Source organism: Pristis pectinata, chromosome 8 (genome assembly GCF_009764475.1).
Source record: "Pristis pectinata isolate sPriPec2 chromosome 8, sPriPec2.1.pri, whole genome shotgun sequence".
Lineage (NCBI taxonomy): Eukaryota > Metazoa > Chordata > Chondrichthyes > Rhinopristiformes > Pristidae > Pristis > Pristis pectinata.
The window spans coordinates 91,143,374-91,163,649 of NC_067412.1; the positions used below are offsets into that span (position 1 = coordinate 91,143,374).

The window sequence follows — 20,276 nt, forward strand, 5'->3', positions numbered from 1 at the left end:
ATTCCCTTACAATTGTTATGTTGCATAAAGACCTCCCAACTTTTACACTCACACTGCTTGCAATAAAGGCCAATGTTCCATTAGTTTCCCTGATTGCTTACTATATCCCTATACCAATCCTTTGTATTTCATGTACAAGAACATCCTGATTCCTTGTATCATAATATTTTATAGCTGTACTCCATTTCATTAAATAATCTCACATTTCCCACATTATGCTCCATCTGCCAACTTTTTGCCCATTCATTTAGAGTCATAGAGTCATACAGCATGGAAACTGGCCCTTTGGCCCAACTGGTCCATGCTGACTGAGATTCCCATCTAAGCTAGTCCCATTTGCCCACGTTTGGCCCAAGTCCCTCTAAACCTTTCCTATCCATGTACCTTTTAAATGTTGTTAATGTATCTGCCTCCATTCCATATACTGACCACCCTCTGGGTGAAAACGTTGCCCTTCAGGTTCCTATTAAATCTCTCCCCTCTCATCTTAAACCTATGCCCTCTAGTTCTTGATTCCCCAACCCTGGTAAAAAGACTGTGAGCATTCACCCTATCTATGCCCCTCATGATTTTATACACCTCTATAGGATCATCCCTCATTCTCCTACAACCCAATGAATAAAATCCCAACCTGCTCAACCTCTCTCCATAACTCAGTCCCTCGAGTCCTGGCAACATCTTTGTAAATCTTTCCTGCACTCTTTCCAGCTTAATGACATCTTTCCTGTAGCAGGGCGACCAAAACTGAACACAATATTCCAAATGCAGCCTCACCAACGTCTTGTATAACTGCAAAGTAACATACCAATTTCTATACTCAATGCCCTGACTGATGAAGGCCTGCGTGCCAAATGGCTTCTTCACAACCCTGTCTACTTCGATGCCACTTTCAGGGAACCATGTACTTGTACTCCAAGGTCCCTCTGTTCTACAACTCTCCCCAGGGTCCTACTGTTGACTGTGAATGCCCTACCCTGATTTGTCTTCTCAAAATGCAACACCTCGCACTTAGCCGAGTTAAACTCCTCGGCTCATTTATCCAGCTGATCAAGATCCCTCTGTAAATCCTGATAACCATCTTCACTGTCAACAGCACCACTACGTAACCTATCCATATCCCTCTTTAAACTTTCTGTGTCCTCCTCCCAACTTGCTAACCCACCTATGTTTGTGTCATCAGTAAATCTGGCTATATTACATTCGATTTTTTCATTCAAATTATTCATGTAGATTGTAAGTAGTTGAGGACCCAGCACTGATCTCTGTGGCACCAAAGTACATAGAAAATAGAACAGTACAATACAGGAACAGGCCCTTTGACCTACGAGTGTGATGTAAAATTAAACGAATCCTTTCTGTCTGCACATGATCCCTATTCCTCCATTCCCTACATGTTCCTATGCCTATCTAAAAGCCTCTTAAACGCCACTATCATATCTGCATCCACCACCACCCCTGGCAGCACATTCCATGCACCCACCACCCTCTGTGTAAAAAAAAACTTGCCCTGCACATCTCCTTTAAACGTTCCCCCCTCACCTTAAATGCACGTCCTCTAGTATTTGATATTTCTACCCTGGGAAAAAGATTCTGACTGTATACCCTATCTATGCCTCTCATAATTCTATCAGGCCTCCCCTCAGCCTCCAAAGCTCCAGAGAAAACAATGCAAGTTTGTCCAACATCTCCTGATAGCTCATACCCTCTAATCCAGGCAACATCCTAGTAAACCTCTTCTGCACCCTTTCCAAAGCCCCTGTAATGGGCCGACCAGAACTGCACACAAACTCCAAGTGCAGCCTAACCAAAGTTTTAAACAGCTGCAACATGACTTCCTGACTCTTATACTCAATGCCCCGACCAGTGAACGCAAGTTTGCCATACACCTTCTTTACCACTCTATCTACATGTGTTGCCACTTTCAGGGAGCTATGGACTTGCACCTCAAGGTCCCTCTGTACATCAACGTTGTACTATCAACGGCTATTAACTGTATATGTTCCTCTTACATTTGACCTCCCAAAGTGCAACACTTCACACTTGTGTGGATTAAACTCCATCTGCCATTTCTCCACCCATAACTATAACTGACCTATATCCTGCTGTATCCTTTGACAACCTTCCTCACTCTCCGCAACACCACCAATTTCAGTAGTTACTGATTGCCAATCCGAAAATGACCCATTTCTCCCAACTCCCTGTCTTCTGCTGGTTAGGCACTCCCCTATCCACGCCAGTATATTACACCCAAACCCAAAGCACTCTTATTGTGTACAGTGACCTTACTATTTTCCAAATATCCTGCTTTTTACTTTCTTAATGATAGATTCTAGCATTTTCCCTAATTACACATGTTAGGGTAACTGGTTTTAGTTTCCTGCCTCCTGCCTCCTTGAATGATGCTGTTACATTTATAGTTTTCTAATCCTCTGGGACCTCTCCGGAATCTAGGGAATCTTGATAGATTAAACCCAGTGCATCTGCTATCTCTGCAGCAACATCAGGTCCAGGAAACTTGTTGGCCTTTAGCTGCATTAGTACCCTTAGTGATAGAGTTTGTTTTAAGTTCCTCCCTCCCTATGGCTCCCTAACTAAATTTTTGGGATGTTTTTACTGCCTTCTATTGTGAAGATCAATCCAAAAAATTTTTTTAGAGTCTCTGCCATTTCTGCGTTTCACAATATTAATTCTGCTTTCTCATAAGAGACCAACATTTACTTTAGCTTCTTTCTTCCTTTATATATATGTGTACAATCTTTTATTATCTCTTTTTATATTATTTGCTAGTTTACTTTTATATTCTAACCTCTCCCTCTTTATTTTTTTTAGTTGTCCTTTGCTGATTTCCAATAATTCCCAGTCTTCTAGCCTACCACTAACCTTCACAACATGTTCTTTCAATTCGGTACCACCCTTAATTTCCTCAGTTATCCACCAAAGGTGCATACTTCTTGTAGGAGCCTTTCCTTCTCACTGGAATGTGCCTTTGCTGACCTTTGTGAAAGATCTCCTTTAATGTCTGCCAAGTCTGATCTATTGTCCTACCCTTTAATATATTTTCCCAGCAGACTTTAGCACATCCCTCCCCACCATTGGGAGTATCTACAGGAGGCCCTGCCTCAAGAAGGCAAAATCTATCATCAAAGACCCCACCATCCGGGCCATGCCATCTTTTTGCAGCTACCATCAGGTAGGAGGTACAGAAGCCTGGTCCTACAGCACCAGGTTCAAGAGCAACTACTTCCCTTCAACTATTCAGTTCTTGACCAACTGGAAAAACCCTAATCACTATAGTTTAGCAACACTATGACCGCTTTGAACACTTTGCACTAAAATAGACTTTGTTTATTTTTCTAATTGTGTTCTTTCTTGTAAAAATTTTGCATAATTTGTTTAATTTATGTTTTTCTTGTGAATGCTGCTTATCTGATGCTGTGCCTGTGATGCTGCCGCAAGTAAGTTTTTCACTGCACCTGTGCACACATCTACTTGTGCATGTGACAATAAACTCAACTTTGACTTTGAACTCTGTCCTCATACCATTACAATTGCCTTTATTACCGCTTAATAAGCAGATTTCTTGAAATCTGTAGATTGTACTCTAGATGCAGTTGCACCAAGGCCCTGCAGTGAGACATCTTTACTCTTGTGCTCCAATCATTTCGTAATAAAGGCCAATGTGCCATCGGCCTTCCCAATTGCTTGCTTCACTTGCATGTTAATTTCAGTGATGTGTACAATGACACATAGATCCCTTAGAACAGCAATATTTCCCAGCCTAATTACTCTGCTTTTCTGTTTTGTGCACAGAAGTTTAACATTTTTCTGTGTTAAAGGTTCTACATAAATATAAGTTGTTATTGTTGGTATGCATGGCCTGATGCACAGAGCCATAAAGATAAGATACCTTTATTAGTCACATGTACATCGAAACACACAGTGAAATCCATCTTTTGCATAGAGTGTTCTGGGGGCAGCCCACTTTATAGCATTTTTTTAAAATATCAAAAATAAAATTTATTCATAAAAATATATACAAGAAATACAAAACAGTACCTGTGTCTTTACATTCATGGTGTTGTGGAGTCCATATGATGAACTGCAGACCATTTGGTGTGACATCACTGGGAGGGAAAAAGCGGGGATCTACTACTAAGGAAGCAGGAATATTTCACTTGAAAAATAATTTGGTAGTGTTAACATTGATTTATGAAAGTGAAATCATTTTGGACAGATCTTGGAGTTTTCTAAGGTTGTAGAATAGATAACAATGTACCAGTAAATGTGGTTTATTTGGACTTTCAGAAGGCCTTCAATAAGGTGCTACATGAGAGGTTATTAAAAATTAGATTGCATGAATTGGGGATAATGTACCGCCATGGGATGAGGATTTATTAACAAGGCAAAAACCAGAGATTAGGAATACAGGCAGTCCCTGGGCTATGACAGGGTTCTGTTCCTGAGAACTGTTCGTAACCTGAACTGTTTGTAAGTCAGATAGGAACAACAATAGTGATTGGGAGAGGACCACAGAAACAGCTGTGATGGGGGAGTGAGCAGGCGCGGGAAGAGTGGCCGCCAGCCAGCCTCACTGACACAGTGAGTGAGAGAGCGAGCCCACTCAGTTCTCCCAGCTCTGCTTGACTCGACCCAGACCCCGATTGTTGTAGCTCGGGGGGTGGGGTGGGGTGGAGAGAAGGCACGTGGAAACGCCCCTTTTCCACCTGGCAGAAGATGCCTACAGCCCCGCAGCAGCGGACAAATCCATCCCCATTCATCCCACCAATCGCTCAAATGCTCGTTCGTATGTACAGGGTGTCTGTAGGTCAGGCATTTGTAACCTGGGGACGATGTGGAAGGGGTGTAAAATTTTTCACAATTCATATCAGTGATGGAGGAATGTTCAGAATCAGGAGTTACAGCCTCAAAATTATCATTGGCCATTCAAAACTTTGATGAGCAGAAATTTCTTCAGCCAGAGGGTAATGAATCTTTGCAATCCTCTACCTTATTGAAACACTTATGGAAGCATGTATGATACTAAGGGGCCATTACAGGAAAGATGTTAAGATGTTTTCACTAGTGGGAGAGTCTCAAATGAGGAGATACAGTTACAAGATTAAGGGGCCAGTCATTTCAAACTGAGGTGCATAGAATATTCTTTTCACAGAGGGTGGGTTGTGGAGACTTGGTTATCAGAGGTACTTAAAGTCGTTACCCTGTTATAGGAAAAGATGCTATTTAGCTGGAAAGAGTGCGAAGAAGGTCAGGATAGATAAGTCACTGGGGCCGGATGGGATATATCCAAGGTTATTACGGAAAGAGATTGCTGCACCTTTGGCGATGATCTTTGCATCCTCACTGGCCACAGGAGTAGTGCCAGATGATTGGAGGGTGACAAATGTTGTTTCTTTGTTTAAGACAGGAAGTAGGGATAACCCTGCAAATTATAGACCAGTGAGTCTTACTTCAGTGGTGGGCAAATTACTGTTGAAGATTCTTAGAGACAGGATTTATGGGTATTTGGAGAAGCATGGGCTGATTAGGGACAGTCAGCATGGCTTTGTGAGGGGCAGGTCGTGCCTCACGAGCCTGATTGAATTCTTTGAGGATGTGACAAAGCACATTGATGAAGGTAGAGCAGTGGATGTGGTGTACACGGATTTTTGTGGGGTGATTGATAAGGTTCCTCATGGAAGGCCTCATTCAGAAAGTCAGGAGGCATGGGATCCAGGGAAACTTGGCTGTGTGGATTCAGAATTGGCTCACCCATAGAAGACAGAGGGTGGTGGTAGATGGAGCAGATTCTGCCTGGAGACCGGTGACCAGTGGTGTTCCGCATGGATCTGTTCTGGGACCCCTGCTCTTTGTGATTTTTATAAATGACTTGGATAAGGATGTGGAAAGGTGGGTTAGTAAGTTTGCTGATGATACAAAGGTTGGTGGTATTGTGGATAGTGTAGAAGGTTGCTGTAGATTACAACAGGATATCAATAGAATGCAGACCTGGGCTGAGAAGTGGCAGATGGAGTTCAACCTGGATAAGTGTGAAGGGATACACTTTGGAAGCTCGAATTTGAAGGCAGAATACAAGGTTAATGGCAGGACTCTTAGCAGTGTGGAGGAACAGAGGGATCTTGGCGTCTACGTCCATAGTTCCCTCAAGGTTGCTGTGCAGGTTGATAGGGTTGTTAAGAAGGAGCATGGTGTGTTGGCCTTCATTAGTCGGGGTATTGAGTTCAAGAGCCACGAGGTAATGTTGTAGCTCTATAGAACTCTGGTTAGACCACACTTAGAGTATTGTGTTCAGTTCTGGTCGCCTCATTATAGGATGTGGAAGCTTTAGAGAGGGTGCAGAGGACATTTACTAGGATGCCGCCTGGATTGGAGAGCATATCTTATAAGGATAGGTTGAGTGAGCTAGAGCTTTTCTCTTTGGAGAGAAGGAGGATGAGAGGTGACTTGATAGAGGTGTACAAGATGATAAGAGGCATAGATCGAATGGACAGTCAGAGATTGTGGGGGCAGATACATTAGGGACATTTAAGAGACTCTTAGATAGCCACATGAATGATAGAGAAATGGAGTGCTATGTGGGAGGGAAGGGTTAAATAGATATTAGAGCAAGACACAATATATCAGCACAACATTGTGGGCAGAAGGGCCTGTACTGTACTGTACTGTAATGTTCTATGTTCATGAGATTGTTGCCAGGACTTGAGGGAGAGGTTGGGCAGGCTCGGATTTATTCCTACAAGCGTAGGAGACTGAGGGGTGACATTACAGAGGTGTAAAAACTCATGAGGAGGCATAGGTTTAAGGTGAGAGGGGAAAGATTTAAAAGGGATCTGAGGGGTAACTTCTATCTGCAGAGGATGGAGCTGCCAGAGGAAGTGGTTGAGGCAGGTATGTGGATAGGAACGGTTTAGAGGGATAGGGGCCAAACGTGGGCAAATGGGACTAGTTTAGGTGGGCGTCTTGCTTAGCATGGATGAGTTGGGCCGAAGGGTCTGTTTCCGTGCCGTATGACTCCATGAAGGTAAATAGATTTTTGAAAGATCAGGGAATGACTGGCACAAAAGAGGAGTTGAAGACCAGGGTGGATCAGCCATGATCTTGTTGGATGGCACGGCAGGCTTGAAGAGGCAAGAGACCAATGCTTGCTCTTATTTTCTTGTGTATCCAGGTGGGTAGGTTGATGATCAATTGATGAGTATATTTAATATAGGAGTCAATGGATTTTTGATTAAGGGTTATGGGTTTAATGCAGGAAAATGTCCTGAGGTAAAAGATCAGCTATGCACTGATTGGCTGTGTGAGAGGCTGAATGGCCTATTCCTGCTTCTGTTTATTATGTTCTTATGATAATTTAGTTACAGTTGGTCTTCATTTTTCCCCAAGACTGTAGTTTGTTCATAGTAAATACAGTCAGGATGTGTCATTAGCTCCACTCATTGTACAAGCCAGTTAACACATTCCCTTGCAATACATCATTGTCACTCTCACCCAACGTTGTCAGCAGGGAATGTATGAATACCCTGAACTACAAGAGCAGAAAGCTCTGGTTCCAACTTACTGTCTGTGACCTGCGCTGGAAAATTCACCTGCATCCAATTGCCTCCGGTAATTGAATGATTTCTCAATGTCTTCTGATTAGACACAAAATAAAATGACCAGTTACTGCCAATTGCCTTTGGAATGGTATTACTACATATGTTGATGCTTGTATTCGGGGAGAATTGCATTTAAAACAATCGGAATGCCGTGGACTTATCACCAGCTAAGGAAAAATATATGTCGTCTATATTAATGTTCGGGCGATGTGGTTAGGTTTCACCCCTACGTTTATTGTGATGCCACCACGTGGAAATTAAGACAATTCACACTTGCAAATACAAAGAAAACAGTAAGATCAAATACTTGGGTTACTGTATACAGTGGAAACGTGACTCATTGCGTACAGTGTGGGACTATTCACTGTTTACAGTAGGAGGTACAACATTCAATAATGTGATTTGCGTCAATGCAGACACCTAAAGGTTATACCTTCGAAATGACTGTGGGAGGTCGCTGCTTTATTGGCGCCTGCAAATATCAACCACAAATTAAGTGGGAGGGGAAAAGAAAAACTTAGATGTAATAACGCACCCAATATGGTAATAAAATGCCCAGATTTCCGCACCTGCTGAAGAGTGACAACAGGCTATTATAGCCACACTGCATTTTCCAAAATCGTGAAAGCAACAACAATAATTAAGATCCAATCGACCATTTTCGTGCAAATATTTTCACTTTGAGTTTAATTTATAACTTGTATCGTTTTTAAAAAAAAGTTTACTGTATGGGGAAATAAACGATTTACTGCAATGAAATAATGCAACAAAATAAAGTTGCAAGAGTCGGTTATTTATGAAGAAATGATTTATGAACCGGTCTGATTAAATGTGTGCAATATTCGGGGCAGAGAATAAGATACTTTGGGTTTCCGCTTGAGTTGGACCCGAGTAAAATGAAAACAGAGGGGTCGCCTCCCACACATGGAGAAGATGTTATTGCACGAAGGACTGCAGAGGTTAGTTAGATGAAGCAAGTAGTTGGGGGTAATGAGATTTGTTAACGGTGGGAAGGTTAGGAAAGACTGACCGGAGAGAAGGGCAGCTTTGAGAGAAGGGGTTGGGAGGATTGGAGCTGCAGACACCCCCGCGGCCGCGCGGTGGTAGCGCCCACAATGTATCCAGCGGCAGCGTTCGCAAGGGAGTCGGTGAAGGAGCGACCATGGCGGCGGCGGAGGTGGCTCGGCAGTCGGTGAGTGTTGCCTGCAAAACACCGCTTCTCCGCCTTCGTTTACCCCGCTGGCCAATGCATGCGGTGGTTTGCACCCAGCGGGTGGGTTGCCGGGCGTCCCCGGAGCAGTTGGCCGCTTGGTGATGAATGAAGAGCTGCCTCGCCCCCGGGCTGTTCACCGCTGGTAGTGGTGGTCAGCTGGGCTATTGTTCACCCAGCAAGATGTGGGGTGGGTGCAAGGCGCTGGGCGTCGGCTTCTGGCAGGGAATGGCAGTTTTCAGTGACTGGAGCAAATGAGGGCGAGGAGAGATGGGGATGATGAGAGTGGAGGGGGAGAGGCAGAAATTGGTGCCCCGGCGAGCAGCGCTTCCGAAATTCGCCTCAATTGACGGAATTTCGGACGCGGAGTGGAGCCCGTTACCGAGCCGGGTTCAGTTTCATCCTCCGACCCTGTCCAGCACCTTGTTGTAGGGGACCGTTATAGGCGGGCCACCTGCGCCCGCCCGTTGTATTTGGCAGAGCTTTGAATTGAAATAACAGCTGGTCATGCGGAGACTTGTTTCCTGCCGGGGAGCGGTGTTTGGTTCACGGTTTCTGCAATTGAATCAATTCACCTAAGGTGTTAAAGGGGAAAGCATTCTTCCCCCATACACTCATTACTGCATCGACATGTTTGGCTTTGACCCAGCTGCGATAGGTACTTCATGAGATTCAGGATAACAGTGGAGTGTGTTACATGCTAGATAAAATGTGTGGCAGAGCTTTCGTGAAAAAATAGCCAATAAAGGCCTTCAGCGACTGAAAGAATGTAGAGGCAAAATGCGTTTGCAGTTTAAGGCATGGATAGTTGAGGTGTTTATTCGTGGCCTGGCGTTGTTTTTTGTAAGCATTGGAAAAATACTCTCTGACAGCCTATGAGGTTGTAATGGAAGTGAGGTGATATTTGGAGTGCTTCACAGAATATTAAAGGGGATATTGGATTCCTTCCCACTTCATTAGATTGGAGAAGTGCTGATGACTTTAAAATGGAGCAGTTTGTGAATTGATTAGCTTTCTAATTCAGATGACTAGAGTGACACAAGTATTTGAATCTTTGTCATCAATTTTGCTGTTCAGGTCTTCCTGTTAATGGGTTTATCGTTTTGCATGTCTGGCATTTGGTGTTGTGGTGAACGTGTCTCAGTGCTTTGAGACAGGAAGGCCCTGTGAACTACTCTTGTGTTCTGTGCTGTTGAAAATTTGTCTTCTGAACTTCTAGCATATTAACAGAAGGCTATCAGTGAGGTACAAGAAATAGTGTGAGGAATGTAATGAACACGGTTCTTGAGCTGATGACATTCTGGCAATTAAATCCTCATCAAGATAAGAGGTTGTGATTTTTTTTAATCCATTCTAAGAATGTGTGTAATACTCTATACAGCATTAAGACACAGATTGGATTGGCCATTGTATTGAATGGTGCAGCAGGTTGGAGTTTGGCGACCTTATTCTGAAAGAGTTGCATTTGTTGCTTTAGGGAAGTTAATGGTTGGCTTTGAGAAACTGCAGCAATTTATGTGCTGGTGCTCCTTTGAATCCCAGGGTACTGAGTATAGCACCATTGTATATGGTCACAGGCTGGACCACTGATCTAGGGATGAGTCTGAATCCCAGTATAGCAGCTGAGGAATTCAATGTCTGAAATCTACCATATTGTCGTTTACAGACCCCTTGCATACAGGATATGCATCTTGTTTGCCAATGACTTTTTTTAAGAGATCTGCCTTTCTCACCTGGATGCTCTGTATGTGACTTCAGACATGTAGCATTGTTACTCTTAACTGACCTGAAGTAGTCTTACAACCTACTCATTGGGGTTTATTGGGATGAGTGGTGAATGCTGGACGCCCATGAATGAAAAAAAACAACCAAATAACGAAAGATTGGTTACTGTGCCCAAGTCTTAATGGTGTGTGAAATGGAGATTTTGCAACATTATTGCTGTTCTCCTTGAATGATTGGAAGTTAAGTACTGTTGAAGTAGGCTTGATGAGTTGTTAAAGTGATTCCTCTAAACATTAATGATTAGAGAGAGGTGGTATTGAGTTCAGAGGCATTGACCTAGTGAATGACTTGGACTCTGGGGGATAGTGTTGAGCTTTGAATGCTTTACAGTTGCAGTCATCCAGGCAGTGAGCATCAGTGATAGTGGAGATGATTGTCAGTCATTGCTAGTGTCAAGCTACAGCACACAACAGCATGAAATGCCAACAAAAATCTCTTCTGTCCCAGTGCCCATGTCTCAAAAAAAAATTACTTAAGCCAGTAGGAATATTCTTGCATCAGACTGCTTTTAAATATTTCTGGTCATTCTGAAGAAGGTTGTTAACCAGTGATAGTGTTGCTGAGATGCAAATCACTTTGTAATGTGAGTTCATACTCAGTTAAAATTGCCGAGTTCTTTTCACATAGTGCAACAGGAAGAGCAGACTGGGTCACTGATGCTAAGTCCCCGAGCCTGTTTCAACTCCCAAGGATGTGTTGTAGTCTTCTAACAAGTTCCTAGATATTTAACCTTGGTTCGTGAGCTTTAATGTTACATTGATCTTTTCTGTTTGCACTGCCAATTTTTCCATTATAACCAATTATCCTTTTATGCATTGCTGTTTGACTTTACATTATGATAGGAGGAACAGGGTTTTAATGGCATCAGCTAATGTTGATGGTTCACTTGGAAGGAACTCTCTTACTGTGTTAATTGTCTATTAAATTACTGATGGTGAATGTTTTTATTGTTTAAATCTTGCACAGTATTGTGATTTGTCCACTTCTGTAGATCTTCAATATGACAAGACATTCACTGCCCCTTAATTTAGTTTCTAATTGGGTAAATGTCCTAATGCCAAAGGTTGTATGGGTGAAGAGTATTGGAAATGCTGATACAAGCTGTGGCCCAACTGAGCCCCTACTCGCAGGATAATGGAATAAAACAAAGCATACCTCCTTGCTGTACACGTGGATATTGGGTGTGAACAAGATTGGTTTTATTTGCTACATCATTAAAGAAGAAGTAATTTTTAACATCTGGAAATTGAGGGTTATAGGGAGCCGGTACAGAAGAGAAGGCCTGGAGTTGATCAGCCATGATCATATCGAAGAATGGTGTAGGCTTGTGGGCTGGAGTAGTCTACTCCTGTTCATATTTTCTTTGGCCCATGAACTTAAATTGCCAGCTGACAGCTGCTGTGTTAACTTTCCCTGTTGTTGAAGGCTGTGCCAACACCTCCAGAGAAGGGCAAGGCAGGGAGTAACACTACTTTAAAAAAATGTTAATGGCTGTTAATTAGTGTAATTAAATGGTCGCCCTGCTAAGGAGGTAAATGTAATTGCTTCATTTTTCATCCATTTAATGATATGAATTACACATTAACCATGTCCAAGCATGTCAAGAATTTATGGACCAGGTGATGTTTTGGAAATGTCAAATTGAATATTAGCGCAAGAGTTTTGCTTCAAATAAGGAACATGATTAAGCCATTGTTTTGTTTTAAACTCCAGTGTGGACCTTGCTCATTAAAGTTCAGTTCAACTGCAGCCATGTATCCTGTTTTCAGACCTCTTCCCACATTTAATTAAAAACAATTGCAAACATGTATTGTTTCAATCAACAGTTTACTGTTTGCAGTGCTTAATGCTCACTCCCTGTTCTAGTGCAATATCAGCACAGTCCCTCTCTACTGCCTCCTCAAAATATGCCCATTTATGTGCTGAGAGGCAGAGGAAGTGCTTGTAGTCCTTGTGAAGAGTGAGAATTTTATTTTGAAGAGCAGTTTATCGTGTATTGTTTTGCACCTGGTATACATTGATGTATATCTTTGATGCAAGTTTTTTCCCGCCATGTCTCAATGGTTTGTTTTAGCCTTTGGCTAAAGGTTTTCATTTAGCTTTGAGGTTCATGGGGATATAGTGTTAGGAGCCAGTCAAAGAGCCAATTTTCTTTCCAGGAAATAAATTCGCTCACCCTGATCTAATGGTGCTTGTAGCTGACAGTGCATGAATTGAAAATGATCCATTTTCTAACATCAAACATAAGGAATATTTTAATAAAGTCGATTTGTCTGAATGTGTAACAGTGTTGTCATAGCTTGAAAAAATACAAATATGTTCAGCACCCTTCCAGACTTCACAGTTCAAAGGTTGAACATTTTACAAGCAATTTTCGGTGTCCCTTAATTGAACAGCAGTTCAAGTGATTGGACTCGGTTTGTTTAGGTCACTCCTCGGTAGGGGAGGGGGGTGTGATGGAGCAGTCCCTTGAAGGAAAGGGCATGATTAGCAGTTCCAGGACTATTTGGCTCGTGATGCACTTGTACTTTAATAAAACTTGCCTTTAATAAAATAGCAAACTGCAACCCAACAATCTTTTTTGCTAATTTCTAGTCTGCTATACTAACCTCTTACACTGAGTAGGAAGACTGAATTTACAAGTGGATACTGACTTACGGAATCTCCCCAGGCAATTAGCCTCTAATGAGGTTTGTCTCAATGTGCTTATTGAGACTCAGTTTCCAACAGAGAAATCTGTGCAATAGCCTTGAAGGCAAGCTAGATTAAATACTGCAGCAGTTAGAGCGCTCACTAAACTGTGGTCAGTACTGTGGAATGGTAAGATGCCATCATGGTTAAATTACTAGACTCGTATCCAATAGGCTTGTTCCAGAGATGTGATTTTGAAACTCACCATGGTAGTAGGGGAATTTAAATTCAAGCAAGTCTGAGAAGTCTAATATTTGTAATGGTAACTCTGAAGCAGTGAGATTGTTGTTCAACTACTCATTGGCATTGCTGATATCTGTCAGGAAAAGAAATATGCCATCTTTGGGCTGACTTGTATGTAATTCCAGATCCACCAATATGCTTGACTTGTATCTATCAGGGGCAATTCGAATGGAAAGTTCTAGCACTAGTGGAAACCCATGAATAAATACACTGTCATAGAGTTACGCAGCATGGAATCAGGCCCTTTGGCCCAACTCATCCATGCTGACCAAGATGCCTATTGACACTAGTTCCATTTGCCTGTGTTTGTCCCATATCCCTCAACCTTTCCTGTCTGAATACCTTAAACACTTCGTCTGGCAGCTTGTTCCATGTACCCACCACCCTCTGTGTAGAAATGCTTGCCCCTCAGATCCCCTTTTAAATCTTTCCCCTTAACGCTAGAGAGCACAGGTTTAAGCTGTCCAGTCCTGAGAGAGAAAAACTGTGACCCTATCTATTCCCCTCATGATTTTATAAACCTCTATAAAGTCACCCCTCAGCTTCCTTTGCTCCAGGGAAAACAGTCCCAGCCTGTCCAATCTCTCCTTCAGTCCTGGCAACATCCTTGTGAATCTTTTCTGCACCACCTCTATTGTAATCACATCTTTTCTACAGTGTAGTGAGCAGAACTGCTCCCAATACTGCAAGTGTGGTCTAGCCAATGTTTTGTGCATCGTAACGTGATATCCCAAGTCTTGTACTCAATCCACGACGGATTGAAGATAAGCATGCCATATGCCTTCACCACATTGTCTACCTGTGTCGCCACTTTAAGGGGACTATGTACTTCTAGGTCTCTCTGTTCAACAGCACTCCCCAAGGCCCTGCCATGTACTGTGCAAGTCCTGCCCTGATTTAACTTCCCAAAATGCATCACTTTGCACTTGTCTGAGCTAAATTCCATCTTCCATTTCTCTGCCACTTTCCCAGTTGATCCAAATCAAATTTTGATTTGCCAGCTTTTCACACAGTGGTTCATGTACTGTCTCTGGTCTCTCTCTGTGGCAGTTCAGTTTTTTCTTCAACTAGTTTTCAAAGTTGGGAGCAAATTGTTCAAAGCAAGCTGCAGGGGAGTGAAAGGAGGAAACAGGAAACCACAGTCTTTAACTGTTTCCTCCAGACTGCTGCTGCTCTACAAACCCCATGTGTATGGCCTTGCCATTCAACATTTGCAAAGGTACTTTGTACATGAAACTTGTAGCTGGGCAGAAATTTCACAGTAAGGGCAATGTTTCCATTACTAGCCTAAGCTATGGCCAATATTTATAATTGGTCGTCAGCTTATTAAGTGCTGCCACAAGTATTCATTCTAATCTTAGATTTCAAATGTGCCTGTCTGAGTCAAATAAGGTGAAATAACCTCTGGGGTTGTCTCCCTGATCAGAAGGGAAGTTGTACTTCTCGAGGTCCTTGCCAAGTTGATGTCTGATTCATTTCGATCTGTAGAACTTGGGTGTCTGTTGACGTCCCAATACAAGAAACAGTGCAGTCCTCCAGACATTTTTTTCTTGCTGTCAGCTTGACTTAGTTGACAATATAGTGGAGATACGGAACTGTATATTGAATTTATCCTCTTGGATTCGACATTTAATCCTGATTGATGCGTCATTTCAGATCCACTCTCTTTTCCTGGTTCATTGAATGTCAGAAATTGAAGCATAAAGAAGCTCTTGGATATCCTTTCCTACACATTGGAAACATTAATTGCTTCATCTCCAAACTGCATGCAGAATGGCTTTAATAGGACAGTGCTTTATTGTACCCGAGAGGAGCTTGAGTCTGATCATTAGGTATTTTGATCTAGAGGAGAGAAATAGCTGGGTTTGCATTGGCACCTTCATTCAGAATGGAAAAGCAACTTTTCCTTTCCGTCGGTTTGCTCAGTTGTACTTGGTGAAGGTTGATCTGCCTCTGGTGTTCGGCCACCTTTATCTTTTATATTTTAAAAGTTGCATGATGATTTCCTGGTTTCTGTCCAGAACTTCCTTTATTATTATATCTCACTGAATATTTTCATCCAAAAGCACTGTTACAGGTTCCAAATCTATTGCCATTCTTCAGGGCTCAAAGTCCAGTTTTTTCCAAGTTTCTGCTTGGACATGTTCCTTTAACATGCAGGATCCCTGTCCCTCCAGCAGAGCTAGACCTCAGTGTATGCCTATGAGATGTGTTGCTGAAGAACTGGTCTGACCAGGACACATTATGTTTGCGCTTAATCTCCAAGTTCTCTTTGATCAATGAAGCCATATAATTAGGTGTTTTTGTTGTTAGTGGCTGCTGAACAGATCAGACATGTTAAGTACAAAATTCATTGCCACTGCAAGGATGTTTTTTGGTTTACCGTTTCTGTTATCTATATTCATTTGTTCTTGTGTGTGGTACCTTTTCAGTTCTCTCTGAATCCCATTGCATTGCCCATATCTGGGTTTGATTCCTTCTCCAGCTCCTAAAACCCTTCTGCAAATTTCACTGCTTTGCATTGGATTCCTGAAAACCAAGCAGAGTGGGAATAATCAAGGCCCCAAAATTAATTCCAACTCCATGTCACCCTGTATATCTCCTTCCTCTGGCTTCATGACTTTAAGGTTATCTTCAAGGTTTTGTTAGAAATGTATCAGGGGTTACTCTTTTTATTTTTCCCTGGTCACTAATGGCACTTTTTAAAAAAACTCCATTGTTAATTACAAAAGGGAGTGTATGTATTACGATGTATAAAACATCGCAGTTGTGTGGCAGAGGTTAGATAAACCAGAGGGCATTTTTCTGTCTTAATTATTCTCATTATTTTGACGGTCATTTTCATAATGTTACCAGATATAAATGTAAGACTGATCTTTAGTTTTCTGAATTAGATGTGTTTTTTAAGTAGTGTGCACACGTCAAATAACACAGTTATAGTCTTTGGCTTGGTGACACCAATAACTGGCTCTGCAGCAGACAGTTGATAATTCTCTTTAATCATCCATTGGTATTGGTTTATTATTGTCACTTGTACCGAGGTACAGTGAAAAACTTGTCTTGCCTACCAATCATATAGGTCAATTCATTACACAGTGCAGTACATTGAGTTAGTACAGAGTGCATTGCGGTAGTACAGGTAAAACAATAACAGTACAGAGTAAAGTGTCACAGCTACAGAGGAAGTGCAGTGCAGGTAGACAAGGTGCAAGATCTCAGCAAGGTAGATTGTGAGGTCAGAGTCCATCTCGTAATGGAACCATTCAATAGTCTTATCACAGTGGGATAGAAGCTGTCCTTGAGCCTGGTGGTATGTGCCTTCAGGCTCCTGTATCTTCTGCCTGATGGAAGAAGAAAGAATGACCCGGGGGGGTGGGTCTTTGATTATGCTGGCTGCTTCACCAAGGACAGCGAGAGGTAAAGACGGAGGCTGCTTTTCGTGATGCGCGGGCTGTGTCCACAATTCTCTTCACTTTCTTCAGTCCCTGGCAGAGCAGTTGCCATACCAAGCTGTGATGCATCCAAATAGGATGCTTTCTATGGTGCATCGATAAAAGTTGGTGAGTGTCAGAGGACATACTGAATTTCTTTCTCCCGTTAAGGAATTAGAAGCGCTGGTGAGCTTTCTTGGCTGTGGCATCTACATGATTTGACCAGGACAGGCAGTTGATCTTCACTAAAGTTCATAACCAAATGCACTTATGTTGGCATGGTGTGACATGGCAAAAGTTTTGTTTTTAGTATTTTACAATTCCCATTTTACTTTAGTTGATGGAAGATAGTGCAATTGATTATGATGGTTATGGTTTGGCTCAGATCCCTGGCAATAACTGGTAGTATGGTGCTCTGCACTATAAATAACCATTAAACCACTGATGTGGGATCGCACTCCAGCTGCACTAAATATCTAGGGAACCTGATAGACTAATGGATTGAATTCCATTGATGGGAAATGGTAGCTAGGATTGGATAGATATGCAGCAATAGTGATGCTCTATATTGGATATTCTAATTCTTTTGCACTTCAGTTGCTGTCCAGGGAGTGTATAAAAGGAAGTATTCAGTTTGTCTTCAGTGGTTTTGGTTGTGGGGAGTTAGTGATCGGATTTCTAGCATGAATGGATGACTGGAGGGAAAGCAAGCAAAAGAAGAGCTATCTTGAGGGTTGACCTTGGCTATGTTTTGTTTCAAAGAACATTCTTCATTAAAGAGTGACTCCTCAAGCAAGGATTAAAAACATGTTTGATGCTTGTGGGCTGAAAATGAGACCTAAAGGAGTTAAAGTGTGTAGTGAAGATCAAACTGACATCGTCTGCCAGGAGTGACCGAAGGTGCTTTGTCGCATCTGGGAAATGGATTCATTCAGTCAGAGAATGCTGATGGATGTTGGAATGCCACAGTACGCCATAATCTGAAGTGACTGTTATCAGCATTTTTTTTTGTGCTGTACACTGCATGTCATTGTGTCTTGAATTTATCAGGCTTAATCTCCAAAGGTATCAAACTTGAAGCCCATTCTAACTCGGTTATGATGTAATGAATTGATCCTGTTCTAAGTCTTTGTTGCAACTGTTCAGAATCCAAACTGACCTAGCAGCTGAGTAACTGCTGTAACCATAACAACAGTGCGTGCTTGCTTCAAACCTCAACAACTTCAAACTGTAAGTTCTTTCATGTATTCCAAAGGGACCTGGTCAACAGACTGGGGGGAAAAATCTGTCATTCAATAGGCCATTTCATTAAAGGTATCCTGCTCACTGGAAGAATGTTATTAATCAGATTTTACCATCAGAGTTGATACTAGCTACTGAATATCACGAATTCTGGATAGTGGTGATTTGTGTTTTCTCAATTTGTATTCAGATGATGTGCCTTTTTGAAGGAATTCATTATTGATGTTTATGCTGGTTATGTAATGGCTAAATATGGCAAGTCTTGGAGGGTTATGCTGATATATGATGCAAATCACCTTTAAAACTTACCAAATTGTGTGTGGTTTTTTAAAAAAAAAATCACTCCTTGCAGCATATTGGCAGAGATGTCACAATATATTGACATGTACTGGGGACTATGATGTGATGTTAACTGGGCATTCTGATTGGCTGGTTCACTTCTGTTGTGTCCAGTTGGAGTCAGTAACCCCCAGTCAAGTGTTAATTTGTTGTGCAGTTAATAAACTGTTGTCGCTACCTGGTCCTTATGATGGGCCTTCACTTTTATTTTTTGAAGTACTATATTGGTAAAGGATTAAGAATAACCTTCTGAGTATGGAAATAAAAGAGAGCATTTTGGGTTGGTACAACTCATGGGACCTGTCTCCCTGCTAATTTGTTTCTCCTGTTTTGCAGACCGAAGGTGCCCGGAACCTTTCGCTGTCCGGTCACGTTGGCTTTGACAGTATGCCCGACCAGTTAGTCAACAAGTCGGTATGTCAGGGTTTCTGCTTCAACATCTTGTGTGTGGGTGAGTAATCAACTGGCAGGGTTCCAACATGAGTGTTTCCTACTAGCTGACCAACTCTTAGTGTCCTGTCTTACTCTGTGCTGTCAAGGTGAAGGCCATTCCCTGCCTGGTACATTAATACTAGGCACCTACGCTTGTAGGTTGGGTATAATAAAGGACATGTTCTCTACTGCTGAGTAGTAGAGAGGTCACAAAATCGGCCATAACCTAACTGAATGGCAGTACAGGCTGCATGGGCTTCTCCTGTTCTGTGTTCTCATTGTGTTGTTCGTGGAGTGTGTCCAACTGAGAACGTTAAGTTGTGTGCCTTGGTCCATTTGCATTGGATGAAAGTCTAAATTAAATTTGCCTTTGGCGCCCATCATGATGGGAATCTCTTTCGTTGATTGAAATCTAAGCTGCAGCCTGTGTTTTTAATTTCTCTGCCACCTTAATTAATCCCTTGCTTTTGTAGGTGGTTTAAATTGTAATACACTTCCCCTTGGGTTTACATGGGTTTTTAAAATTCTAGATATTCTGCAAATAATTATACTTTGGATATCTGTATTTATTCTTCAGTGAAGCTGTAAGTAGGTTAAATTAGGCTGACGGCTGTTTTCTCTCCAGTAACTAGACGGTTCAGTTCGATGGATGTGTGCCATGATTCCATTTTAAGTGAAAAGGTTGTGCTCCTTGGTGTGTGGTTTAGTTCTACGTGTAGAATATGAAATGGAGGGGACAAAGTGCAATTTTATTGTTCAAGTACTTGGCTGGCTTCAGCAAGATCCAGTCATGTAGCTGTAGGCATAATTACTGCATGGAACTTGCATTGCACTTCCTCTTCTAATCTAGTGCACTGTATTCAGTGTTGACAGTGTGGTCCCCTCTACATTGGAGAAACCAAATGCAGATTGGGCAATCACTTGTGTTCAGTCCACTGGGACGGCCGTGTGCCAGCCATTGCCTGCCACTTTAATTCTCCATCCCACTCCCATTCTGACAGGTTCTCCATTGTTAAAATGAGGCCCAGTATAAACTTGAGGAACAGTACCTCTGGGCACATTGCAACCTTCTACAACTTCAGGAGCCTTGATTCCTCTGTCAGTCGTCCATCCATGATATTGTCTCAGCTTGCTTGTTTTTCCTCTTTCCTTGGAGTGGAGGACCTGTGCAGCCTGACCTGCCGAGTACGTCTCCCTGCTCTGCATTTCGTTGCTCCTGCATTCTTGTGTCTTTGTTCTCACCTCATTGACTAGATAACCTCGTTTGCAGCTTATCCTATTAGAGACCCC

At 42.2% G+C, this 20,276-nt stretch overlaps 1 protein-coding gene across 5 annotated transcripts in view; it reads left to right on the forward strand.

Annotated features, from left to right (window-relative positions):
- Window positions 1-8,496: 8,496 nt before the first annotated feature.
- Window positions 8,497-20,276, forward strand: part of LOC127573396 (septin-6) — a 52,561-nt gene continuing 40,781 nt past the window's right edge. For 3 of the 5 annotated variants that reach the window (XM_052021582.1, XM_052021580.1, XM_052021583.1), the window contains exons 1-2: window positions 8,731-8,805; window positions 18,891-19,005. In XM_052021582.1, coding sequence (XP_051877542.1) covers window positions 8,776-8,805; window positions 18,891-19,005 — 145 coding nt within the window. In that variant the 5' untranslated portion in view covers window positions 8,731-8,775. Of the gene's footprint in view, window positions 8,806-8,993; window positions 9,014-18,890; window positions 19,006-20,276 lie in introns of those variants that run through there. The other 2 variants (XM_052021581.1, XM_052021584.1) reach the window with 2 other exon arrangements.